Below are 27,857 nucleotides of genomic sequence, written 5' to 3'. Positions count from 1 at the left end.
TTGAAAAAGTGCTGTGTCTTGAGTTGTTTAACCCATCTAGATGTAAATACCATGAAATAAAAGCTGGAATTCTGAACTTTTGTCTCATATTCGTGTTTTGATCCAAAACTCAAATGTCTTCAAAGTATACAACAAAAACAAAGGAATTGACCTTGCCGTGCAAACAATTTTGGAGGGGACTGTTTGTGAGCATTGCCATTTTGAATATTTTAGCCAATCACTTATATTGTTGTCACATCAAGGTTACTCCTTGTATTTCTGTTCCCATAGAGAGTCTATGGTTAAACAGCATTTGAATCCGATTTTTTTGTGCTTAGTTTACATGTCATCCAGTTCCTTGGAACTTTAACCTCATAAAAGCAGTTATAGCTACATGAATGGTGCACCTCCTTAAGTAATCACTGCATCACAGTTTGTCAAACATGTCGACTTCTACAAGCGTGTGTTGGAAGTGCTTTGCATTTGCAGCCTTTTATTCCTGAGAAAAGGTTAGTCTATCTGTTAAGCGGTCTTTGTCATTTGGGTTGAATATCACCTCAAAGCCTGATTGTGGCTCCCAGACGTAAAGCAATTAAAATCCACTTAAGGTTGAGGTCTATTATATATACTTTATGAGGAGGGTGGTGAGCCGTTGTTGGGTTTTGTGAGTGATGAGTAGAAGTTTACAGATTGATGAAGATTACTATTGACATTGCAGAGTGTGGTGGTCAGTGAGGTCACATGATTAGTTGGGGCTGCAGTGAACTTGTAGTGGTGAGAGACTCCCCAAGTCAGCTTTGAGTTACAGGAGTAGCAGGATGTGTAGAGCATCAGAATGAAGCTGGATACTCAGCAGTCGCAGCGTTCGGATGATGTAAGACGAGTGAAAACAGACTCTGAAGTGTTGGGGAAGGCTTTGTAGTGAGCATTGTTTTAAACAATACTGAACCAAGGCTCTGAACGTTTCCCATTACTGTTTCTGTCAGAGGAAAGTTGGAAGGATGAGTAAAGAGGAGGATCTCTCCCTACTCTGTGAACAGTGATACTGTGTGAAGTCTAAGAGGAAGAATAGAACAACCAAGATTATTATACTTATCTAAAACAAATGAAAACTAAAAGAAAAAAGCACATTTTCATTAACTGAAGTAAAAATAAAAAACAGTGTTTACAAAACTAACTTAAATAAGCTGAACCTCATCGTCTGACATCACGAGTTGACATTCTGTCCACTCCAGCTCACATAATGGCTAGAAAACAGGCTTTAAATATGACTGTGTCGTGTGGGTCGTCGGGGATTGCCTCCGTGGGGGGGGGGGGGCTCTATTGGCGCCGTTGGTGTGGGGGGGCGGTTCCGGGCTGGGGGTGCTTCGGTACTCTGGCTTGCCGGTCCGTGGCTGGCGGGATGGCCCTGCTTGGCGGTGGATGGCGTCCTCTCTCGTCGGGGGGGCCGGGGCCGCCTCCCGGTGGAGAGTGTTGTATCGTGGCGCCGGGTGGGCCTGTGCTGGCCCTGGTGCGGGCATGGGCCTCCCCCCTGCTCGGCCGCTCCCCTTGGTGGCGGGGTGGCGTTGCTCCGGGCCGGCGGGCGGCGGGGGTCGCCCCCTGGGGCGCCGGGGGATGTTGTTGGTGCCTGGCTGTACCCGGGGGTGGGGGGTGTCGCCGTGCTCCGCGGGGCCGGCGCGGTCTGGGGGGTGCCGTGGGGGGGGGTCTCCGGCTGTGCTGTTCCGGGGCCCGCAGTGCCACTTGCCCGTCTGCGCCATCTACCCTCTCGCGTGGCCCGCCACGCGGACGGGCCCGGCTCACACTGGACAGGCCTCCTACATGTTCACTTCACCCCACTCCCAGCTGGTCTGGCTCACTCACTAAATGCACCACACACCAATACCCAACCCTTGGGGGGCTGGATGGTGGGGCTGGGGGTGGAGGGGCCCGCCACCTGTGTTACTATGTAGTGGCGTGGGGGCGGCCCTCCCACCTCTAGTTGCCCTACTAATCCCTCCAATTTTAATCGCATCTCAACATGTCACCCCCCGGAGGGTGTATCATCATTTACACCCTCCGGCCTATTACACCACATACACATAAATCCACAGAGGCTGGAGGGGGAGCACCGCTCCCCTCCATCCCCCTTCTTTTAATTACACCCCATACATTCACCAAACACACACATTCACACAGGGGATCGGGAAGTGCCTCTCCATTGGGGAATGGAGAGGCACCATAACAGGGTGGTGGGTTGGTACACATATTTGGGCCTCTCCGGTGGGGGCCTGGCCCCTCTGTTGGTGGCTGGGCCACTGCATAGAGTAAAAGCACATCAAGATGGTGCGGTCGGGCGTGGCGGTGGGTCTCGGGGGGGCTTTGCCGGGGTTTCTCCTTGCGGGGTCTTTCCGGGCTGTGTCGGCCGGGTGGGGCGCGGGGGTGCCTCTCCCCCTTGGGTGTGGCTTGGTGCTTGCTTTGTCTCCTGGTGGCCTTGGGGGCGGGCCCCGCGGTGTGCGGGCCCGGGGCGGCCTGCCTCGCCGGTTTGGGGGGTGGGTGTGCTGGGGGGGTGCTGGTGTCCTCACCGGGGTTGGGGCAGGGTTGTTTGGCGCCTCGGGATGATGCTGTTTACTGGGGGGGTGGCGTTAGCTGTTCCGATGGTTGAGGTTGCTTTCGGCCGCCTGGTGGGTATGTCCTGCCATCTGCGGACTGGTGGGTGGGTCCGGGGCATCTTTGGCTGGGGGCTGCTGTCCCGCGCTGGATGTGTGCCGATGGGGTGCCTCCGTCCCCGCGGTGGGGGTCGCCGGTTGCTCGCGGGCCGGCGGGGGGCGCTGCCCCGTGGCTTGCGCTGTCCGGGGGGCGGCGGGCCCTGGGCTGCTGGCCTTGTGCCGTCTGGGGCTGTGCGGTCCTGCTGGGCTGTGGCCGGGACCTGGGCTGGGGTGGGGGGCGCGTCCCGGGGGGCTTGGCCCGGGGGCTTGCCCTTGGGGGGTCCTGGTCCCTGGGGGTACTCCTGGGGCCCGGGGTGCTTGGCCGGCTGGCCGGGCCGGTCCTGGCGGGGGTCTTCTGGGGCGGGTGGCGCGTGCCGCGCCCTTGCATACCTTCTGGTGCGGCCCCTGCTTGGGCAGTCCCCCGTGAGGCAGAGTGTCGGGGTGGGATTAGGGGGCCACATCCCGGCGGGGCGGTCTGGCTTGGCCTCTGGAGGGGGCCCTGGCTTTAAAGAACTGAAGCTCGTGGCGCGGGCGGCATCAGCATCTGGGGCGCCCGGGGGGGCTGGGTTGGGGTGCCTGGGGACTGGCGGGGGGACTCCCAGCGGCCCCCTGGTGCCTTATGCGGCTTGGGGTGTGGTCGTTCGCCCTGGGCGGGCTGCTCCTGGTGCTGCATCCATTCCGGGTCCTCCTGGCCTGGGGTCGGGTCCTTGCTGGCTCTGGGCTCACCGGCGGGTGCCCGCCGGCTGCCTGTTCGGCGTGGCTCTGGTCGTCTGCTGGGCGTGGGCTTTGGCTCCTCCGCTGGGGTCTCGGGCGGGGGGCTCTCTGGGCCCTCCCCTCGGGGGGCTGGGCGCGGGGGTGTGGGTGGTGGTGGGGGGGTGGGGGGCTGGGGGGCCTGGGGGTTGGGGGTTGGAGTCGGTGGCGTGGTGCGCTTGGTCCTTGGCTCCTTGGGGGCTTTTCGGGTGTGTATGGGGGGGGCAATGGCAGCCTCTCGGCTTGGGACCTTGGGGGCGTTCGGGGGGCTGCTTGGCCGTGGGGTGGTCGCCGGGGGCCCCTAGATCTCTCGCTCTTTCTGCTGGCCCGACTGCTTCTTCGGGCCCGGGGGCGGCTCATGGGTTTTGCAGTAGCGGCTCTTGGAATCACATTTGTCATGGACGCACTGGCCTCGGGCTGTGGGATAACACTCATACTGGGCTCAACCATAGACACGTTGTTCCCAAATACCTGTTTTATGTAACTTCCACTCACTTCCTCCTCTGCTCACAGCCACCACCATTATTCCTAAGCCGCACACTGGTCACCAGACTGGCTTGATAACACAACAATAAGCACAATATACACAACCACAATTTCACATCACATCACTTGAAACTTATTGATTATTCCCCACCCATTCGTTTTCCTATCTTGTATCCCTCCTCCCTGTTAACTCCCCCCCCCCCCACCCCCCTCACCCTGGTGTAACACTGCCCTCTCTCTTTTACATCCTCCCTTTAATAAAGTATTTACCCTTCCCTAGGGAGGGCTGGTGATGGTCACAATTATGCAATGAAATAAACTCATTTATTTAATTGCAATAATAAAATATGCATTGCTGTTAAAAGATTGCACTTCTTGTAGTGTTAACCTTCAACAGCATGTGCAAACAAGAAAAAAAAAAAAAAAAAAAAAAAAAAAAAAAAAAAAAAAAAAAAAAAATATGACTGTGTCGTGCAATGGAATGACACCCTTTCCACAATATACCTCAGCGTAGCACCCGATGACAGCTGGAGATAGACACCAGCAGACCCTTGCAACCCTGAAAAGGAGCAAGCTAGCCAGAAAATGGATGGATGGATGACTGTCAATAATTAAATTAAGTGCCTTGTAGTGGAAGCAGGTTATTTTTACACAGTACACCACATTAACCTCGTAGAAAGTATTGCACACATTTTCTACTTTCAGGGGCAGTATTTTGAAAAATTCACCTTATAATAAAACTACAGTGATATACATTCCTTAAGCCTCATTCAGAGAGTCAAAGTTGAAAAAGTTCTGTTTCCTCCCTCCTTTGTTATTCCATATTTTGTAGAAAGTCAGCTCAAAACGGGTGAGTTGGATTTGACAGCTTACTAACTCTGCTGCTGTGATAAGCACACCGTGGAGCAGCGTTTGTCAGACTCACAATCACAATGGCTGCTTAAATAGCCATGGGTTTTACTGTTTTTTGGCTGAAAACAACAACAAGAGTGTGTGGATAGCAAAAGAAAATCACTATAGTGATAAAGTTGTGGCATGAAGTCTGTCTATAGACACACCTACTCATGCATAAGCATTAAGTCATCAAATTTTACTTTTCAGAGGGCTAAAACTCTGGAAAACAGGAGAGTTTGGGAAAATAGAGCTCAAATACTATGTTTAGGGAGTTCTTACAAATGGAGATTGGTGAAAATTAGCATAATACTGGACCTTTAAGCTTTTCATCTTGTGGACTGTTGTATTTGATTTGTGGGAAGCTGGTCAGGCTTTTGAATAAATGTTTTGAAATGGCCTTTATTGTGACGATTTTTAGTATTGCACCTGACAAATACCCCAATTTACAGTAAACTAAAACAAACGTCAAAACCACTGTAAACAAGAGCACTCAGGGAGAGCAAACCTAGTGTAGATCAGCTCACCAAATTTCATTTAAATCTGTTCATAGGTTTCTGACGTATCAATGCTCAAAACCTTTTGGATACTCCATCTGCACTACCTTCCGGATCATCTCAAACTCCTTCTTCCTTTTAACATTGTCCATCAGCTCACCAAAGTTAGATTACAATTACAACTGTTGAGTGTTGGTGGTAGTCGGAGGGGCCGATGGTGAACTATGGCAGCCTCGCTTCTGTCAGTCTGCCCCAGGGCAGCTGTGGCTACAATAGTAGCTTATCACCACTGTGTGTGGAGTGAAAAAATAATGCAATGTAAAGAGCTTTGAGTGTTTATAAAAGCACTATACAAATCCAATCCAATATTATTGTTGGTATTATTAAAACTGAGCAATTTCAGGGAAAAAAAATTAATGTCAACTAGCAAACCTCATCTAAAAACTAAGATTCTAGATATTTGGTATTGGTAGTGTATTGTTTCAAATGTGAAAGATAACGTCCCTATACAGGGTGGATTAGTTGGGTAGCTTTTCACAGTGTAAGCCCTGTAAGGAGGAGCAGATGAAGCCTTAGATGATCTGGGTAAGCTGGGGAACTGATAGTGAACCCCCTTGCAAACACATATATACTGTATTGATGACTGACATTAAGTCAATGGGCTCCAGTGACAACGGCGATGGCACTGTTGGCTCAAACTGTCTCACTCCAGTAAGTTGAAGTCACTCCACAGTGTCAAATGCGGGCGGCATCGAGGAAGTCACAAATGGAGCAGCACTTCCAGTTAATCCTCATTAAAGCTGCAGTGGTGTTGATGAGCCGACTGCATCCCATCAGTGTTTGCTTGGACTCAATGCTGGCATGTTTTAGCAAAGGGGGCCACGTAGAGCCGTGAAAAATGACTTCCCGCACTGCAGGGAATGTCACACTGCTATCGGAGGCCAATTTTGTTCTCCCTGCTTGTCCCTTGTTTGATTTCCCAGGAGTGTGGCCGCCCATCATCCATCCTGGTTGTCTAAACATAACAATAAGGTGGCGGCCTGTGGCGGCTCAGCTGGATTCTGGATATTGTTATTACTCCTCCTCCGGTGCACTGCAAAGCTTTTTATCTGTGCTGGGGGAAAATGGATTTATGTGTCACCGGAAAGATGAAAAAAGACATTTTAGGATTCCTTACTTGTAAAGTGTTCATCTGCAGTGCATGTGCGAAAGACACACACCTCTAACATAGACACAAGTTACAGAAACAGCTTTTTTCATAGGGTTTCATCATCGATGCTTCACAGCTTTGAAAACACAACTTTAGGTCAAGTGTATAACCAGACAAAAGGTCACACTTTTCAAATATCCGATTCTTATTCTGTAAACAATGTCTGTTCAGAAGCACTTTATAAACTCTCACAGTATAATTCCATTCTTCATGATTTCTTTACTGACTTCCATTACATCATTCCTTCATTATTGTATTTATCATTTAAATATTTACTTAGTCACCTAAATTGTTATTTTATTCATGCGTGTTACTCTATTCTTTTGAAATTCAGTTGTGTAATTTAATTCTAATATTCCTATTCTTTGATCAAAATCTTTGACTTTTTTGTCTTATCTTTCGTCACCTTCTTACTCTTCATCAAGCACCTGTCATTCCACCACTTTGTCACCCCAATCTTTCTTCTTTTTTACACCATTCTTTCATCACGCAACTGAATTAACACTTCATCTCTTCCTCTTCATCACCTGACCCTTTGAACCATTCACTCTTTCATTTCCATCATTCTACTCTTTTTGTTCCACTATCTATATTGTGTTGCTCTCATCTTTCGTTTGTCTATTCTTTAGTCAATCAATGTTTTCATGCTATGCTATTAATAGTTTCTTTCATTATCTTCTCATTTATTTCATTCTTTAAATTCTATTCTCATAAAATATATATCAGGTGAATTTCACATTGTCATGAGCTACTTCTGTAAACCCACCTCCACTGCCTAGTATTGTTTACCAACGTCAAATACAGTATTATTCAATTGTCTTCCATCCTTTCCAAAGCAGCCTAACCCCCGCAGGTTGACTGAGACAGTATCAATGATGCTAAGAAGACCCAATGCCCTCACACTTCACCCACCACTTCCCCGGGGGATCCAGAATGGCTTCCAGAGCAGCTGTGAAGTATAATCTCCTCAGAAATCACTTGGCTGACCCCTGAGTCTCATCCTGGTACAAATCCAAGGGAAGGAGCAGGGAGGAAATCTAAGCTGTGGGGGGGGAGGTTTTTCCCAGGGAGACTACAGCAGTTCCTGGCTCATTTTTACCCTGCAGCTCACGGACAATCTGTCCACACCATTTGGAGACGTTCCTTTTAGTTTATTGATGGGATGTTGATGCATATACATTACTGAATATATATATATATATATCATAGATTCCTGCTGCACTAAAGGCATGAAAATGAAATGAAAATAGTGTCTTGAGTCATCTCTAACAACTCGTCAGCGCTGAAAAACCTTTCATTTCTAAGCTAACTAAAGCTGATTAGCTCACTTTAACAAGCTAATCACTTCATTAATGCAGCATACAACCACGTTAGTAGAAAATATTAGGCTTTAGCATCCGTTACAGGTTTACACTGAAGATCTATCATCTCAGAAAACAGCCACCACTGAAACCTTGACCCTAGACAAGCTTTGACAAAATCAATAGTTGTAAATAGACTTTGTCAACCAGGATAATTAAAGTGCTTGGTGAAGAGGGACTAACAAGTGTGTCTGACATGTGATCCTCTTGAGTTGTCATGTCTGTGTGATACAGACATATGCTGCTGTAAACTGCCCTGAGGCCAGGCTGTGCTATGTGGGATTGTGTCGTCTGTCCACTCCTTCCTTTAGATATCCATCTGTTCCACACAACAGCAACGCAGATCCAAGATGAATCTGTTTTACTGAATGACTGACGTGTTACAATAAAATGCTTCTTCACTGGAGTTGAATATATTCCTATGTCAGTCCCACAGTAGGAAAACAAGCATGACAAAGCTAAAGGATTACAGCAAAAATACCAACACTAAGGAAGGAAGATGGCTGTTAAGTAGAGAAGTGAATAGAGAAACTGAAAGATTACTACTACTGACCGTACTGGTAAATATGTGTGTGATATTGATTTATACTGTTTATTGTGTGTAGGCTGTTCTTAATGAATTTACTTACTGTTCTTCACAATCTTCCCCTCTTTTAACCCAGAGCTTCTGTAACAGTTCATCTTTCATAGCTATATTTTCTTTTCAGGACTCTTTTCTGCAGAAATGTTGATGAAATACAATTCCAAACAATGGAAAATCAACACTTGTAAAAGAGTCCGAACGACCCTCAGAGTTAGCGATTCCTCCCTGCAGCGAAACGTCGGTTCATGTTCCTTATTGGAGGAAACAAAAGAAAACCCATGAGGTGTTTATTCCACTTGACGGTGATTTTAGGGCACCTGAGGAGTGCTGTAATGAGTTTTTGGAAAGCTCAGTGACAGATGACCGAAGGAGCTCTTAGAGACCGTTCAGTTAAGTACAAACCAATCTTGGTCGCCTGTTTGGGGCATTTGGTGGATAAATAAGGATCGGCGTTTACTGTGTAAGCTGTTCTACCATTGGAGGAGAAAATGAGAGCGAAATGGAGACACTGAGACAGGAAACTATGGAAAAGTATGAAAAGTATGAATTTGTCGAATGTGTGCCATTTTTTGCGTTTTATTTTTCTAGAATCATTTTGTGATTTTTCTAACATTTTCAGTATTTTTTGTGTCATTTTATGTTTTTTCTTCTGTTCCGAAAGCAGTGAGCTAAAAGCTAAAAAAGTGTGAAAACATGATTGTTGAATGGTGCAGCAGTTCAGACAATGCCAAAAGAGGATTAAGGCGCCGTAACTGTTGTAATCGGAATGTCACTCGTTCAAATCCAACTTGGGCCATCACTGTGGGATGTTGAACCTGTCCGTTAACCCCAACTACTCATGTGGTACGTCGCTTTGGATAAAAGCGCAAGCTAAAGTAAATTCAAATCTTGTAATTATCAAAATAAATCAAAATGTGTCTAAGTGGGATTTCCACGTGCACTGGGAAGCTAAATTCTGAAAACCAAGCGTTTGAGTTCTCTGCGAAACTGAGAATTGTGGACCGGACGCCTATATCTCCATGTTTCCATGACAGCCCTCCAGTTTGGCATGTGTGAAATCTGGTGCTGGCACAAGAATTTGGTGCATATGTGAATGGCAGAGTGTTTTTGAAGCAGTGAGCACAGAGCCAGCCTGCTACACAGTCTGTCAGTGGGATCTGCAAAGTCAGATAACACAGCCAGGTATTTGTTTTAACACACCTGTTCATAAAATCCAACTCAGCAGGTTTCATCCCTGCGCCTCTTGAAAACAGCACACTGAATACATATTCCGTTAGCATTCTTGTTGGATACACCAAGTGAAACTTTTAATTAAAAGATGGCTCATCTCAGACCAAACATTTACACAGTGAGCCAACAGGCAGGAAGCAGGGGGCCAGCATGGCCACATAAGCCCAACAGCAAACCAGTCTCATCAGGCCTGCACCGACTGGCTACACTGTTGTCAGTTCAGGATTAACCAATACCGTCTAACTTTAGGCAGAGTCTGCAGGCAAACTTTCCCACTAATTACAGGGTTGTATTCCCAGTCAAATGAGAGCTTTGATATCCACCCCCAAAACAAACACAAAATAAACATAGAAAATGACTCTTAAAACACACAAGAAAAATACTCAAAGAATACCAAGAAACACAAAAAGAACTTTAAAAACACAAAAACTAAAAAAACAAAAAACAAAATGACCTTAAAAAGAAAAACATACAATATGCCTCCAAAAACCGAGTCTTTGTTCTTTCCTGTATTCATGATCAGATTGGTCATTATTCCAAGGGCTGACATGAATGTTAATGTGGCCTTGGATCAAACAATCAAATTTTTGTGGCTATTGCTGTGATAAACGCAGCCCATCTCTGCTATATAGCCTATAAATATGAGTGATTGTATAGATCCCTAATGGGCTTTTATAGAAGACAGTCTGGCCTTTAAATTCCAAGATTTAAAATGGTGTCATACGTGATACAGAATAAGATGTCGTCCTTTAAATAATATAGATTTATCTTAAGCTCAGTCATTTTGTGCTAAAATCTTAGTTGGGTCAGAAACAAGTAGTCACACCCAATGTAAAAAGTAAATGTGCAGTGCTTCCTAAAGGTTGAAGCACCCCTCATCTCTTCCAGCATCTCCAACAGCAGCATTAATTAAAATAGTAAAATTGCCGCAACATAGACTGAAGTCTGTCCAGGCTCCTGCCCTGAAACAAACCACGCTACACAACTCACTCACATGTGCTGTCCCTTAGAGAGACACACTGAAGTGGTGCCACAAACCAAAACAAGGATTTGAATCCCATCTCTGAAGAGCAACCAGACTTCATCTTTGTTCTGTATCCATTTTGTTTTGCAGCCAATATATTTTATAATGCAGTGGACAGAGAAAATTACACACAAAATGACGACAAAAAGTTGTACAAAATGAATAGTATAAAAAATACAATTACACTTAAAACACAAAAAAAAAATAGACAAAATGACAGAACAACTCTAAAAATACACAAAGCAAAAAAAATACACAAATTGATTTGCACATCGAACACACACTTGGAATCTCCATGTTGTCGAGGTAAACCATTGAGTGAGGGCGGGGCACTTTTCTCTGAGGAGAGAGGCGGAGGAACTCAGAAAAATATCATTCTTCTTTGGGTTTTAGGAGGATATGCAAACAGGTAGCGAAGAACTGCCACCATCACAGCAGACTACATTATTTGAGAAAATAATAAGTGAAGATTTGAACAGTCAGAGCCGTCATCCGCCTCTGATAGAAACACACATTTAGGCCAAACTCTCCTCAGCCAGCTCTATGACTAATTCATTATCCTAAGCCTCTTTAAGGTTGGCGCTCCAAAGCTGCGATCACGGAGCGCAGATACATGGGAGTTGGTTATTCTTTCTCCAACCAGCTCGCTCCGATTGTACCGCCTTTTTGTGAGAAACGTAGAGCTTTTTAGTGAGTAATGTGAAAAAAAAACAAGCGCTGGCACCTTAAATCTATAAAATCCACTGCATCCTGAACCCTTTCAGCCTCCACTTCTTCCACAGCTCCAGCTGGGAATTCTGCCAGCTGACTCAAAGTCTTCCTTCCACTTTTCCCAAACTGAGAACAGCCCGACATAGTGAATGCACTGCAGAGGATGCACAGTATTTATTGTGCCTGTGTTTTTTCGAGCTCTTTGGATTCAACATGTTTTTAGTGGGAGTCAGTTCTTTACAGTCTTGAGTTGAATGTATAAAGATTTAGACTTTTTGGACAGTGCCTCCGAGGCAGTGTTGTAGAGTTTACACAGAGAGTGAATCCTTATTGGCTTATATTTGCCTCAATCATTTTTAATGCATCACTGGGAAAAGATAAACACAGGATTTAGGAAACTGTGCAAGAAAAATCACAGTTTCGGATCAATAGAGTAAAATGGACATCCATAGATATACAATAATGTATAAATTAATATTTTAAGATGTTTAATGTAATGCAGGTGTAATTTGGGGACCAACAACAAAGGAAAAAACTAATCTGCTTGGACACAAATGGACAAGAAACAGGAACAAATGTCAGGAATACACAGGGTAGAATTTCTTATGGACTCGGAATATTCAAAGCATTTGATATAATGGAAAAAATTCATACTGGTTCTAATTGATGTACAATGAGGTCTAGAATTGTTCATGCCAACATGTGCTCAATGACTAATTAAAAACCTGGTTATATTCCATCATTAAATCAGTAATCTTTGATCAACCATAGGCCTACAACCCCTGAGCCCAGCAGCCCTAGTTTACATTGTTAGCCTGAAGCCCAGCATGCTCCATTATTCCAGCTCATGCATTGAGTGGGAAACAAGTCGGGGAACTGCTAGTCATAATTGATGACAAGTGAAATTGAATAAAACGTTCCTCCTGAGAAGCAACCTATTCATTTCTATTCACTGTAGTATACGTTAGCTTCTTCACTGCTCTAAGATACTCTTCTCACTCCTGATGGGCTTTATAAAGAAACTACTGACCTTTTTATAAAGATATCATGTGTTATGATCAGAACTACTTTCAGGCTGAGGCAGTGAAAAGAGAGGAGAACTCCTGTCCACATCAGGAAAAAGAGAAAAGCTACAAATAGTGATTGTAGTATTGCAATCATCAACATGTTAGGGAAGATCATTTGGTATGAAGTTAAACATTTTATTAATGTCAGTTATGACAGACAGGGTTAGCTAATAGCTAGTTACTAACCAGCCTTGTTTACCTTCAAAGTTCTGCTACAAAGCCTATTTTTAATGGTAAAAATGACTAGAGCTGACACTAACAATTATTTTTGGAGTCGACTAATCTTTCAATCACTTTTTCGATTAGTCAACTAATCAGGATTATCGTTTTTGTTTTGAAGCACATTTTTGAATCGCTATTTTGACCCACCTGCTTAAATCCTCACCCTGTTGTACTCTGACATCATGTTTTACAGAAAAGAACTAAAACAATGACAGGACAAAATAATACATTCATAACTGTTGTAGTTTCAACATGACAAATTGTGATCACAATAAAATATAAATAAGTTAAATAATACAAAGGGCATGTGGTCTCAATCAACTACTCATAAGGGAAACAAAAGATGTTGCTAGCCTGCCTTATAGGTTCTGGTGGTAAGAACTTTAAACCAACTAAAGAGTTGTGCATGGTAAGGTGTAGTCTGGTCTGTATCATCCTCAACCATAGATATTGGTCTCATACCAATTACTATCATATTCAGGACGCTCTGTTAGTACTTTAGTCACAATTTAAAGATTATATATGTTTATCAAAAATACCTATTACAAATGATATTACCTACAAGTTAAAAAAAAAAATCTAATCATAAGTTTTTAATAGTAGTTAATTACAGCATAAAGTTGAGAGAGAGAGAGAGCGAGCGAGAGCGCTGAAACACTCCGGATAAAGTAAAAAAAAAAAAATCAGCCGGTTAATGATAGAATAGAAACAACAAACAGCATAAAGTTGCCAACTAACCATGTTAAGTTTGTTCAGAATCAATGGTGTCCGGGCTCTGAGTCAGAGTCCTATCGACGTGATTGCCGCTGAGGCGACGGTGCACAGGAGCGGTATATCAGTCTGGATCCAGTAAAAAGTGACCATAAAAAGCTGTGAATGAACTGATATGCAGACACAGGGCAGTTGGGATGTCATTTCAAATGGAGATAGAAACTGATCAGAATACACAAAAACCTCCAATCTGATTGGGCGTGTCGTTTCAAGGGCACCCTTATCAGCCAAAAGGGTGCAGCTTATGTCACCAAGCAGCTTCTCCGTGAATTTTTCTTGGAAAATTGCAAAATTATTGGAATCCGGCCAATACAGCGGTGCGTTCAATAGCCCAGAAAATACGGTACATGAATTTTTTAAAGAATGTCATGATAATATATTAGAAAGTGTGATTTTATTTTCAGACAGGCATGAATTGTCAGTCTGGCAGTGACACTAAGTTTTTGCACTTTAAAAAGGAAAAGTCTTATTTTGTTGTTGTTTTTTTCGAGCTTGAAAACATGAAAATCTTATACAGAGCTCAAAGTCAAATAACTTAAGTTAATAAAATCTATTTTCAAAATGTCATAAATCTTATAAAACCAATATCATGTATCATATTGTATTGTGACCTCAGTGTATTGTGCCACCCTAATACTTTCTATAAAAAAGTAGTGAATTCAAAAAATTGACTTAAGTCAGTTTCACTGTTGCAGGAGTACGTTTTTACCGCATTAACGCATCGCTGTTTTTTACTAAAACCCTTTGGTCGTCTAAAGTCGAAAACATGTCAGAAAATAATAAATAACATCTTTATGAAATTTGAAACTGGAAATTGTTGTTTTAGCCACAAAGTGGCAGGAAATAACTAACAATTTTCAATGGTTCATCATGTTTTGGTGAATAAAAAATTCTCAAATCGTAACTGTTAAAGCGACTTCAGCGACTAGAAGTCTTAGTTGCTCGCTTTTTATTGAGATAGTGTAATAAAGTCTTAATCATGTGTTCGCCCCCTGGTGGCTGAGAAACTTGATCAGGCCAACAGCAAAGTGCAAAACGCATCTCAAACCCATCTGCGGTTCAAGAATCGAGCTCCGTTTCCATTAAAGTCCTTGTTAACCTGTGTGGAATACTCCAACGCAACAATCCATGACTTTGAAGTGGGACTATTGTAACTATTATCAGTTAGTCGCCTTTATCGGTGTGTCGTGCAGTAGCGTGGATGAGGGAAATGCTATCAATAGTAAGATCCCCATTAACTTCAGTCTGATGGCTGCCTCCCATTCCTGCAGGAAGTGATAGAGAGAATGTAGTGAGGAAACTCCCCTTTCTGTAATGAGTTAAAGAAATGTAGTAAAGCCTCACAGAACCCATTACAGCAAACGAGGACTTTTCTCTGTGTAGCCTAATAAAAGAATCGACTACCGCTGCTGTAGGGCATCCACCGCAGAGCACCAAATCAAAAGATATAGATCCAAATTTAATCAGGACAAATCTTTTATTTCCCTTCAAAAGCAGCGGAAGAACTGCACCAGTAATATCGCTCCAGCCTAGAGCAGACCAATCCCTGCCTGTGCAGCACAGAGAAAACAGTCGAGAACTTGAGATGAATCCGGCTGGCTCTCACTTTGCATCACATGCGGAGATACTCGCTAAAGTTTTCCCATCGTTGGCTGAGGTTTTTCCCTGCAAAGGAAAGCAGTGGTTCTGCCATATTTAGATAAAGCCTAAAAGGATTTTACAGGTTTCAAAGCTTCAAGAAGGAAGTCATTTTCCTTTTAAGAGTCTTTTAAGAGTCTCCCAGGACATTTACACAGATGAATGGGACACTGTTTTTCATAACTGCTGTGATGTTGGCGTTTTCCGAGTGTACATGTAATCAGTAATGATCTCAGGTCAAAGAATAATGTTGCTCATTTGGATTAATTTCCTAATCAATGCTTTGTTGGCAGGAGATGCACTTTGAATTAAACAGGATTAACAGTTTCTGCTTTGGACTTTGTTTTGGTAGATTTTAATCTGCATATTTTCCTGTAACTATGTTTGATTTATATATGGTAAAACAGATGCACTTTTCTAATCTGCAAGACATTTAATGAGATTTTAACTTGCAATTAAAAAGCTTAAAAATAAAACAAATCCCAAAACATAAAAATTATTTTTATTCCAACCAGGCATATAATATCTAGGCATGTTTGATATTAGATTTTTTGCAGATATTTTTCTATATTTCAGTTTGGCAGCTAGTAAACAGTTCAAAGTCACAGTAAAGTTATAGAAAATGAGGAAAAATTCACAAAATGTCCATGAATAAGTTCAAGTGGAAAAAGGTCAGTAAAGTCCAGTAGCTTAACGCCAACCTATAACAGGAAATCACTTTGACAGGTTAACAGAATTAGCATCGTGCATGTGAACACTTTCACTCTATACTCAACGACTTGTCATGCAGTTTGAAATAAAGTGTAGATGATTTGCTGTGATGTCACATTATCGTGCAAGTTATATTTCATTCTAACACCATATCGGTGAATTGTTATGGCATTTTTCAAAACTTAATTATCTTCTTTTATCAAGGGACGGGCAGCAGGGGCATTGTTTGGGAACAGGTTTCAACCGTTCTCCAATAACTTATTTGCTGCTAGCTACAAAATTTACAAGTTTATTCACATATTTTTCCCAATAGAGCCATCAGTGTGAGGAAGATCAAACTGGTCCTCTAGTTTAGATGAAGACTGTCCACACATTCGTCACAAACTGATTAATATTTCTGTGTTCACTCCTTCCTGAGACAAAGTGGAGGCAGAAAAAAAATAAATCAAACCAGTTCACAGCAATTTTACTTTCTCAAGAACTCAAATTGTCACATTTAATAAAGAACTAATGCAGACATGTTACATTGAATGTTTTGTTGCGTGGATACAGAACCTTAAGATACAGTGTTGAAAACAACTTTGAAATTGCAGCAAATTTAGGAACAAAACTACAAACAGACCCTGACGAGGCTGAAAATAATGGGATTTTCTGTGTTTGTGGAATAAATAAGAGGCACCGACGGCTGGATTCAGACATCAACTAAAAGAAAAATCAAGAATTGACAGAAAAGTCAGCATGTGTATCACATCTTTACTGCAATGGGCTTTAATGGTACAGCCAGGAAAAAATAAGACTTTAATACCAAAGGCAATACTTGATCCTTTAAACAGGCGATGTGTTGAAGTGTAACTGAATACATGAGACACCAGTAGGAGGAGGAGGAAATACATTACAGATGCACACAACTAATACAAAGACAGCCATCAGTGGCAGGCAGTAGGAAAACAGAAGTAACCTTCAGTGGACGCATTGAATCTTCATTCAGTTGAGCTACAGTCACATTCCTGTGATGATGTTGTTCATTGATGCTATTAAAGCAGTCTCAAAACATCAACTCACTACTGTCCTCGCTTGGAAAAACAGATTGCGGAAGTACAAAATATGGGGAGAAAGAAGGATCAAACAGGCTTTCATTTAAAATTAATTTGGACGATAAATTATTAGAAGTGAGTATTAATATTTAGAGTAATAAATCCTTGCACATGCAGAAAAGGATAAAAAATTGAAGACTTTGGAACAATTCTAGAGAGGTGCCGTGCTACATAAACGTTTATTAGAGCAAATTTACTTAGTATTCAGTTAATGTTCAAAGATACAAGAGCATGAAGAGGAAAAGCAGTTTGATCCCCACAGCAGTCATTTCTAAACACACAAACATTAATAACAGTTGGTTATCATTTGAGACACACCAAATTACAAGGGGTGTGTTTTTTTTTTTTTATACCCAATATTACTTTAATCAGATTTTATCAGTATTGCTTTAAATAAAAATAGGAATAATAACCAACGAAAGAAAAACTCAGGCCTGAATAAGTGAGCATAACCCTCTATCACTACAACAGCTTCTGAACTTTCAAACTAAGTTGTCAAAATGAGAGTAAAAAAATAGTCTTAATATATCAACAAGTATCTCACACAGCACTGGTACAGTCAGCGTCTCTGATACAAACCCCTTAAAAGATGATATATTATTTGCTCTGTGGAAAATCATTTTATGTCATATCAAAGTCTTGGTACACCACACTTTTCACTCAAAGAACATTTAGTTTTTTGCACAGATTTGTCTTGTTTAAATTTAAACCAACAGCTGTTTTCTGACAACAAACCCTCAAAAATAACATCAACTCTCATTGTGGCTCGTCTGCAATGAAATATAATCAACCAAGCCAACAAATGAGTACCGTCTGTTGTCTCCATTTGTGTTTTCTACTTATTACAGCTGGTATTTCTTATTTTAAAAAATAAATTAAAAAAATAAAAAGCTGTTTACCAAATGTTCAACTGCATTCCTCAGATACAATAAACCCAACCTGGCAACACAGCTTCTGCAGTGGTGACCTTTCCTCTGTTGGATACGAGTTTTGTCATATACTCACAGTCAGATCTTAGGCTCTCAGTAAAGGTTTGAAGGAAGAAAAGTGGCAGAGGTTAGGACTCCGAGTACTGTAATTTGTGTAAAAAGTATACCTGAAACCGTACTCAAGTACAGAAATTCCCTTCATTGAGCGTACTGACAGACTGAGGCTAATCTATCAAAGCAAATGACTTGGTTTTCATTCAAAGTCAGTGAAATAAGTTGTTTGGTGGCTACATTGGAAACAAAAGAACTTCATGATAATAATACCTCAGATTTATATAGCGCTTTTTTTGAGGAGAGTAAAAGCGCGTTACAGAAAACATTATTCATTCACACCAGTCACTCAGTCATAGCTGTGGCGGTACAGAAGCTTGGCTGCCATTTTACATCTACGGCCCCTCCGACTACCACCAATTCATACGAGCGCCAAGGACACAACAACAATGACCACGCATAGTGGAAGACATATTCTATTACTTATCCACGGCTGCCCACTGATGATGGAGAAAGCAGAGGATGGATGGATTGAAGCCTTCATATGGGAGTTGATGTGTGGCTTTAAGTAGTGTTGGGGAGGAGCTTCTCTTAGATGTACTACAGGATTTAATCACCCTCATTTCCTCCATTTGCCACACTGTCTTTGTGCTGCGTACGCGCAATAAAACATCTTGCATTTTTAAATCTGTCATTTTTTACACTGAATATGGCAACATTTACTATTATGTTTGATTATAGTTTAAATTACAATGGTAACTTTGTAAAATATCTTTAAAAAGAGGCTAAATGAGCTGACATTCACATAGGTGAGAAGAGAAGAAGAGCTCCAGGTGCATGTAAACACAGGCAACCAGGATCGACTGCTGCTCAATAATGCCGACCCAAGTTGAGTTGAATCTGTCTGCTTATCCACATTTTTTGCTCTTCTTCATGTTGTCTACAAAACAGCAGAGTTGGAACTGTCGCCCCCCTGCAGTCACGGATTTTGTTTATCAAATTTCAGTAAACAAAAGAGGTTTACATCAACTTTTTTTTTAACTTTTACTGATTTTCAGAGCAACCCAAAGCAGCATAAGTTGTCATTTTGACTGAAAAAGCTTTTAAATGATCCTGAATGCTTCACTCCTATAGAATGGACTAAAGGGGCGATTTGCGTCAATGACATCATTCAACATGGCGGCGCACAGGCTCTAAAATGGTAAACTAGTCCCATTTTTAAAAGATAATAAAACATATATGGTACAAAACAATGCGTTTTGTACCATAATAAGGACATTTCAAAGGTTTTAGGCCACATTTGTAAAAACAGTGGAGGATCCCATTAACGTTGATACTTTGATAATGTTATGTTATCTAACAGAACCATATTTTCATTTAGATCAGACAGGGCCAACTGTTATCACAGCAGGATCCACAACAATGTGTTTGTATCTAATCCGAGGCCCACATTATCAACATTTATGCTTTGGGTTTGGTGTGGGAATGCCTGGCTCATCTACACTAGGCAAAAAGCAACAAAGGAGGCCTACCTACACGGTCTCCTGTCATCTGTACAAGACGAACATTATTTCACACTGAATTCTTCACCAATATGAATTCTACTTCATAAAGGATGGCAAACCACTCTTAGGTTAACCTCGTCTTCCTTTCCTTTCAGCGTGCCAGGGGAGATGGCTTATTAAATGTGAGATCTGCTGCCCTGTCAGGGCAACCACAAGGAGAGGACAAAGATTATTATTCTGCGATGCCAGAAAAAAATCCGATCCACAGTGGGCCCCTTCATATCTACGCCATAAAATCTGATGGAGGGTGTTGTTCAAACGCAGCCAGCCCACATCCTTCGCGGGAGGCGTCCAAATGGCGGCCGTTCTTCCTCAGCAATGACAGGATACAACGCAGTGCATCTCAATTCATGTTTCCACGATGCAAAATGTGAGATCTAAGGGGAAAAGGCTGAAAAGTCTGCCTCACAATGCAGCTCTGTGCAGACACTTTTACACCTCATTTTAACTCATCACAGACGATCACAGGAGATGTAAGACAAAGTGTTTAAATGTCTCGTCTTTTGTAGCAGTCTCGTATTCGTATTCTGTGTAAATGTCACTGTAAAGTTATCTGTTGAGCTCTAATGTGATGAGCTACCAAAGCAGCAGATCAAATTCTCTATTAAATCAAAGATTTATTTTAACTTTAAATACGTTAGAGTGAAACAAAGGCTAAAACCCTCAGCCCTTACTTTTCTCAGCATTTAACAATGAACTTCATCTGATTAACTCCCAACAAAGATGGGGGGGGGGCATTTGCCTTTCTGCTAGGGGTCGACTGTGGTTCAGCTGTAAATACTCAGTGGCCTGGGGGTTGGGGACGATTGTTAAATATATTTGTTCAATACGAGCTATATGTACCAAACTTGACCGTAGTAAATTGAGCTTTCTGGTAAATTGAAAAGCTATTGAGTGCATATATACAACATGCAGCTAAATTGATTGCTCTGTAAGTGGAAGCAAATAATAAAGAGAGACATGCGTGCTTTTAGCATTCAAGGTCTGCCAAGAAAAAAATAAAAATATGTAATGCACTACAAATAAATGGTGCACTTAATTTGTGCAAGAAGCCCCTGCAGCTGTTAGCACAGGTCTTCACCATCGTGCTAAGAATGAATAGTTTACAAAATGTCCCACATCTGACGGAGGCCAACCTTTCTATGATTCCCTGGTCCTGCACAGCTTTAGCTCCTGAATCCTTTTGCACAACTGCAAGTCCTCCTGTTTTGGCTCATTTGAACAACTGAAGGCTGAAAATACATTTTCTGAGAAAAGCAGAACATATCTGTGTGAATCCATCTCTGACAAGAATAAAGTATAGCAAAAAGAAATAGTATAGCTTATTAAATGTATAAAGTATTCTTTAGTCCCTAATAGAGTTTGTAACAATAACATCCAGCATGATATATAATATTTTTATGGATACAATTTTATTTTAAAGCTTAATTTGAGTTCAAATTACACTTTCCCTTTTTCTTCCATCACTGTCTGAACAAACAATAACAGATCAATAATATTTGTTACTTTTTTAAATTGGTGCAAAGACTTTCAAATGACAGAACCACTCCAACTTTCCTCATTTCTCACCTAAAGAGATCCCTCAACATCACATTACACTGACCCTAAAATAGTCTGTTCTTTCCAACCCTGACACCCTCTTCCCTATTCCCTTCCCCCTCACCAAGGTGTAACACTGCCCCTCTTTATACTCTGGCTTTATTAAAGTTGTTCTTACCCTTCCTTGGGGAGGGCTGGTGATGGTCACAATTATGCAATAAAATGAAAGCATATATTTAATTGCAATCATGAAACATGCATAGCTGTCTAGAACAGATTGCACTAAGTATAATTTTGACCTTCGACAGTATGTGCAGACAAGGGTAAAAGGAAAAAAAATTACAGCCTTAATAATGACAGAGAGAATATGATGGCTGAAAGATGCAGAGGGAAGGTTTTTCATCAGTGAAACGGCTGACTGTCAGATCTCGGTGTAGAACAAAAGCAGACGACCCAAATGGCCTCACTGACTCACTCGGTCAGCGTGGCAGCGCGTGCGGCCAAGACGTGGACACAAGGAGTCGTCTCCAAACACAGGCTAATCTCATCACATGTAAATCAATTAGGCCCAAACACGAGAGCCGGGGTGTCACAAGGCCCCTCCGCTCTCCAGCAATAGGCTGGGCAGGCTGCCAGAGAGCCAGCAGCCATGACTGGGCAGCTGAGCCTTCTCTTCGCTGTTCGATCCAACCGTTGGACTGTGATCCATTCGTCTGAATTTACTACGGCGGCGTCTCTCTGGCTCCAGTCCAGCATTAACCACTGAAACCCTAAGATCAATCTGTGGGAACCAAACACTTCTACTTCGTCTTTACAGGCGGAAACTAAATCATTTAGTAGATGTAATCCCTGAATATCTGAGTGAATCCTTAATTATCAGCATGAATTAAACACTGAAGCGTGTTTTCCCAAAGAACAGGAGTCAAAAACCATCAGATTTTCTGTTATTAACAGATCTGCAGAGGATGTGGATAAGAGGATGATATCATAATGTGCTTGTTATTATTCAGTTACGATCACACACTGATTTAGGAGGAAAAGATTTATCTTTAAAAAGTGGAAATCAGATTTAAAAGGTTTATGCCAGAGGATATGATTCTAATTTCCTATTCTGAACACACAAAGGAACTGATCAGAAGTGGATGACAGGCTGATAATAGACTTCTGCTTTGGCCTCAACCTTCATCTCTGGTCCATGGAAGCTTCCACCAGGATAAATAAATATCATGAGACACTAATGTTGTACGGTACCCATTAGGAAAAAAAACTGCGTGTGGGTTGTGCTGTGTTAGATATTCTCTGATTTCATCATCTCGTGTAGATATATCAAGAATAATTAAGCTAATAGATAAGAGTACGCGTTTAACGTTTTTGTTATAATTACAATGCTGTTCTCAGAGCTTTGCATCTAGGAAATATGATTTCAGTTTCTCATTTATTACAGTCTCGTAACTAAATTTCTGTGAGCCGCAGGCACTGCATTATAACTTTCGTTAGCTTTGACAATCTTTTCATTAAAAAACTAGGGGTGTTGCACCTGACCTTTGACCTTCGTGACGGGAAAGCTAAAACAGATATCAGTCTTGCAAACAAGTAAAAACTGCATTTCAGCCCGTCAGTAATTATATAAGATGATTTCTTGCAGCATTGAGCATTCCTCTGAGGGTGCTACAAGCAGCTCTGAAACCTAAAGCCACACAGTGCACGTGTGAGGCTGCAGGTTCCCCTGGTTTGTCCGGAGAGTGGGCACGGAGGACGCTGACCACAGGCGTTGGAATTATTCTTGTGTAGGTGGAGCGCAGCCTTGGTTAGAACCAATGAAAGTAGAGTGCACGGTGTGCTTTGGTGCACAAGTGGGTGTTTTCTTTTGTGTGGTAATGAAATTGAGGCAAGACTTGGTGAAAATGAGTAGGAGAGAGCAGATAAGATGCAAAAGCCTCAACAACACACACACACACACACACACACAGAGCTTGGCTTATCTGAACACAAATGATGCTCAAACAGATGCATTCAGGCGCTTCACACTGTGCGCACACAGGGCTGGGTCACAAAGAAGAGTTGCATGATAAAGACTTAGCACTGATTTGTTTCTTTTTCTTCTTAGGAGTCTGACTAGATCCGTGGGACATAACAGGAAATCATCTGCAGGATTTTTGGACACTTTATTTTGCACGCTTCAAGTCAAAGTAGGACACGCTACTGGTTTAATCTGTTGTGTAAGAGTGTGTGCGTGTGCACAGGGAAGGAGCTGTGTGCACGCAAAGGCGATGTCGATTCGAACCATGTGGGGGAAAAAAAACGAACTGTTCAAAGATGTGAGAGTGCACATTTAAACATGTCAACGTGTGAATTACAGACAAACATCATGGAGCAGTTGTTTATAGTGATGTTCCGATATAACTTTTTCATTTCCGATATCAATATGATACCGATATTGCAGCCCATACGACATCGGCATGAATCATACATACTTTTAATAAAAAAATACTTACTTTGTAGTGTGGAATGTTAGAAAAGGCTTGATCAAGTGATGTTACTCAAACAGAGAATAACAGTGAGCAACAGTAGCTATTAGAGAAACTGACCCATTTATTATTAACTAATTGGTTACATACATTTTAACCTTCAACATGTTATCTACAGTATTCTACAATTGAATAAAACAAATAAATGAATTTGTGAAAAAAAATTAAAATAATCGGAAATTCGAATCCAATATCCGCTTTCAGGCTGATATCGGAACTATATCCGATATCAATATAGGATCAGGACACTCCTAGTTGTTTAGTCATGTTTTCACACAAGTCAAACCTTTAAAGTGTGTAACTGTGTGTGTGTGTATAGTCGTTACTGCCTTGCAGAAAAAAAACCTTTTAACACAGCGACAGCAATCAGCCGTAATATTATGAGATATGAAATAACTGACGGTAGCAGATCCATTTGTGGATGAAGTAATGGAGGTGGAAATAACTGGAAACATAAGAACTAACTCCAGTTTGAGTCAACAATAAAATCATGGGCAATTCATGAAGAAATAAAAAAAGGCTAGAAACTAATACACCTTTTCAAGGAATCAGGAACATAAAGGTCACAGGTCTAACGCTAGGACCAGATGCCAACTACGTCACATGGAAAATGAGAATTTAAGGCCCAACGGACACACGATGGGGACAACGTGCAAAATGTGCACTGAGTTTGCAGGTTTAACTGTGGAATGGACCAGATGTCATCTTCATCCATTTTTTAGTTCAGGTTTGTTGTTTTTAAATGCACAAAAAGGGCTCAAGCACATAACCTTGTTTCAAAATAAAAGCCTGAGTAGAAAAATAGTAATGCTTTTCAAAGTAGTCCCAAAGCGCTGAGCAATATCAGTCACATTCATCCAGCATTGGGAGGCCTGGAGCACAAAATATCACAGCTAGCAGCTCACTCACACCACCACAGGGAAAATTAGAATCAATAAAAAACATAAAAATAAAATACGCCTTTCAAATTATTATTATTTTAAAAAGGATTTGCAAATTGTGCCTCCTTGTGCAAATGTAATTTCGTATCACTGATACACCAGGTCGTGTTGGTTTGATAAACACTAGGAGAAACTGTTGTCTGGACACATTCAGACTTATTCACTCCAATGAACACGAGCATGGAGAACATGCAAACTCCACACAGACAAACTCCAGTTCCAACTCATCTATGGACCAGAATTCTTGTAACCTAATCATAATTCTTAGTTTTGCAAATCAATTAATTGTTGTAGAAATCTTCATTTTCAAGATTGATGTGGGGCAAATATCCTAGTTTCACATTCAAAGTATCAAAAGAAAAGCCAATTATAATCAAGAATAGGGCTGGGCGATATATCCAGATTCAACATATATCAAGTTTTCTATTTTGGCGACATAGAAGAGTTTGATATCACCTATATCGATATATATATATACACATATTAGGCAGTGGCTATCCGTACGGTTGCCGTATCAGTAGATCGACATTCTATCCGTATGCAGCGCTCCTATTTGGCCAGTTTAGGTCACGTGACTAAGACCAAACCTTACCCTAATCCTAAAGATTGTTGCGATACTGGGTTATAACCTATAGCTAATCCTAACCCTAAGACGCTACGTACGTGCACTTCGGTAACCGTACCACTAGCACCGGGGATGGCTGTACGGCAACCGTGCAAATACACTTTCTATTTTTTATAGCTTATTTTGTTTCAGGAGTCACTGAACACCTTCCCCTAAACAAGCCACATAACTACAGAACTCACTCACACGTGCTGTCCTTTATAGGAGTAAAAGCCAAAAATGGCACATATTATGCAACTGTTTGTTAATAAATGTCTGTGGCATTTTGTGTCAAAATTTAACCCTGAATTGTCTTTATGGTCAGCCTTAATTAAAATTACCGAGATTTATATTGTTTATAGGCATTTTGAGAAAAAAAAATATTGAGATATGAGTTTTGGTCCATATCACCCAGCCCTAATCCACACACTTTATTTTGGAAACGTTGAAGACTGTGTCAAATAAGCTGCTAAACTGAGTTTACGTTGTGACGTCACAGGTCGATTAAAGAGTCAAGTGTGATTTAAATGAGATTAATTGCAGCTTATGGTGGAAAGATGTCAGCATCAGTGAAGCAGGATGTCAGAACATTAGGGCTGAAGATATAGTGAGAGAATGTTGGAAAGGTGGTGATGATGATGATGATGGTGGTGGTTATTCTGGGGCTCACCACACGAAAGCGCCGCCACGCAGATGAACAGAGGCCATCTGAGATCCCGCCCAGCTGACATGGTAGAAATCCAGATGTTGAAACCTCCCAGATGTTGGAAAACCGCCAGCCTTCCTGCAGGTTGGAGCTCAGCTTCACGGCAGATGTGCGTCTGCTCGACTTTTCCGGAGTCCAAAAAAAAAAAAAAAATCCTTCCAATGATTCCCTCAGGTTGAGCTGAGGCGCATCTTCTCAAGCCAGGCTGGAGCTTCTCCTCCACATGGAACAGCAAAGTTACACGAGTCCTTCTCGCGTGGAGTGGAACGATAAAACACTCCCGGAATGGTTCACAATGAAGTCGTTTGAGCGCAAAGCGGAGCCAAAAAACACTCCCAGAATGAGTGAAGGAGCGGTGGTGTGGAGCAGTGGGTCTGGTCTCTGCAGCTGGTCCAGGCTGAAGCAATCAGCCGACAATCATCAGCTGAAGCTCATCAGCTCTAATCAACAGTCCGCTCTCACTGTCCCTGCGCAAACCTGCTGACAGACGGACTTCTGTGAGCCCATGAGCAACGCAACAATGTTGAACCTGCAGCCTCGCAATGATAATTCATCTAACAGTCACTCTTCCTCAGGTGCCCACAGACGTGCAACAAATCCCCCCCACCCACACCCACCCACCAAAAAAAAAAAATCCAGTAATTCTGTGACTTTGTGGAGGTTTTAATTAACCTGCAGAGCCGCAAAAAGGCATCGTCAGTGCCGTGAAGTCCACACTGTGTCCCGGTTGGGTTCGGACCCGGTGATGGATGGAGCTCAAACACACGCTGGATTCTCCATCATCAGCTCCACAGTGCGGGCTTCCAACTCCGCTCCCTAAACTGTTCACCTTAAAACGTCCACACATGAAGCTCCTGGTAATAAAGCTGCTGCTATGTATGAGCCAGTTCCTGCTATGATTTTCAAAATAAATGGGATTCGTGACTTAAAATTTAAAAAAAAAAAAAAACCCTTAAAGTTGAGTTTCTGAGAAATCTATGTTTATGTATGATTCCTTTGAAATGTGAAAAAAATACTTGACTAGTATTTTACTATGGTCTACTGCCGGTAGTCATTCATATACATTAATGTATATAAGTCCCTCCTTCGTCCTATAGACCCCTATATAAATGGAAACGGGCGCCGTGATGGCCCAGCCAATAGGCTTCAACTTCCTGTTTTTGAGACTGTCAATCAAAGTGAATGAAGAAATGTGCACGGAAACAAGGCCGCGCGTCACAACAGCAAACATACAAATATGATTTATTCTCTTATCTGACCTATAAACCTATATCAATGTGACCCGATGCGACCTTGTTATGTTACGCGATGCACGCACAGAAAAGTAGAGGCGTGGCTTCTGGTAGATTGGCAGACGCAGTGGGAGGAAGTGGAGCTGTTTAAGGCGGGGCATCGAGACGTTTCTCAGAAACTCCGGATATCAGCTTTAACAGCGGATAAAGTTTTTTTGACCATTTATTTTTTTTGGTAACAATAAAGTGTTTATTTCTATATTCAAATGAGTGTGTAGTAGTTTAAATTATATATAACTGTATTTTGTTGACTGCATGTTTACACTGTGTTTAGTACAGAAGTAGTTTTTCTGAATAATTGATTTTACTGGTTTGTTTTTTTCTTCTTCTGTTTATAGGACTTTTTTTTTTTTTTTTTTTTGGCTAATTTATTTCTGTTTTTTTTTTTTTTGACAATTTTTTCCCTAATTAGTAGGATTCTGTAGAAACATAAGGCAACAATATTTTGTTTTCCAATGATGCCGTTTAATGCCAATCTGTGTCTTGTGGACACATACAGTGTCTGAACTAGGATATAAAATGACTTATTATGTCAAAAATAAATTCATGAATGTATTGCTCAACATGTTCATGCACCCCTAGGGGGTACACGTGATGTACCCCTTGCAGGGAACCAGCGCACCATGGCCACCAGTCAGTGCAGCGTGGTACTTTTCGCCTCACATGCATGTTATTTTATCTAGAAAAAGCACTTTATAAATAAATTACTTACTTACACACATTTATTAAACAAATCAGACAGGCCGTGGAGCGTTGGTATGTGTAGTACATGTGTAATCTGACGTTTAAAGAT

The 27,857-nt window shown here is 41.9% G+C and overlaps 1 protein-coding gene across 1 annotated transcript in view; it reads right to left on the bottom strand.

Moving 5' to 3' along the window:
- The window catches only part of tmem132e (transmembrane protein 132E), a 389,634-nt gene extending 363,344 nt beyond the window's left edge, over positions 1-26,290 (bottom strand). Inside the window, exon 1 of the mRNA XM_028466769.1 lies at positions 25,737-26,290. Within this exon, the coding sequence (XP_028322570.1) occupies positions 25,737-25,797 (61 nt within the window). The 5' untranslated portion in view covers positions 25,798-26,290. The remainder of the gene's footprint in view (positions 1-25,736) is intronic.
- Positions 26,291-27,857: the final 1,567 nt, after the last annotated feature.

Source organism: Gouania willdenowi, chromosome 14 (genome assembly GCF_900634775.1).
Source record: "Gouania willdenowi chromosome 14, fGouWil2.1, whole genome shotgun sequence".
Classification (NCBI taxonomy): Eukaryota; Metazoa; Chordata; class Actinopteri; order Blenniiformes; family Gobiesocidae; genus Gouania; species Gouania willdenowi.
Note: the sequence above shows the minus strand (reverse complement) of the source record. Positions and strands in the feature narration are given on the sequence as shown.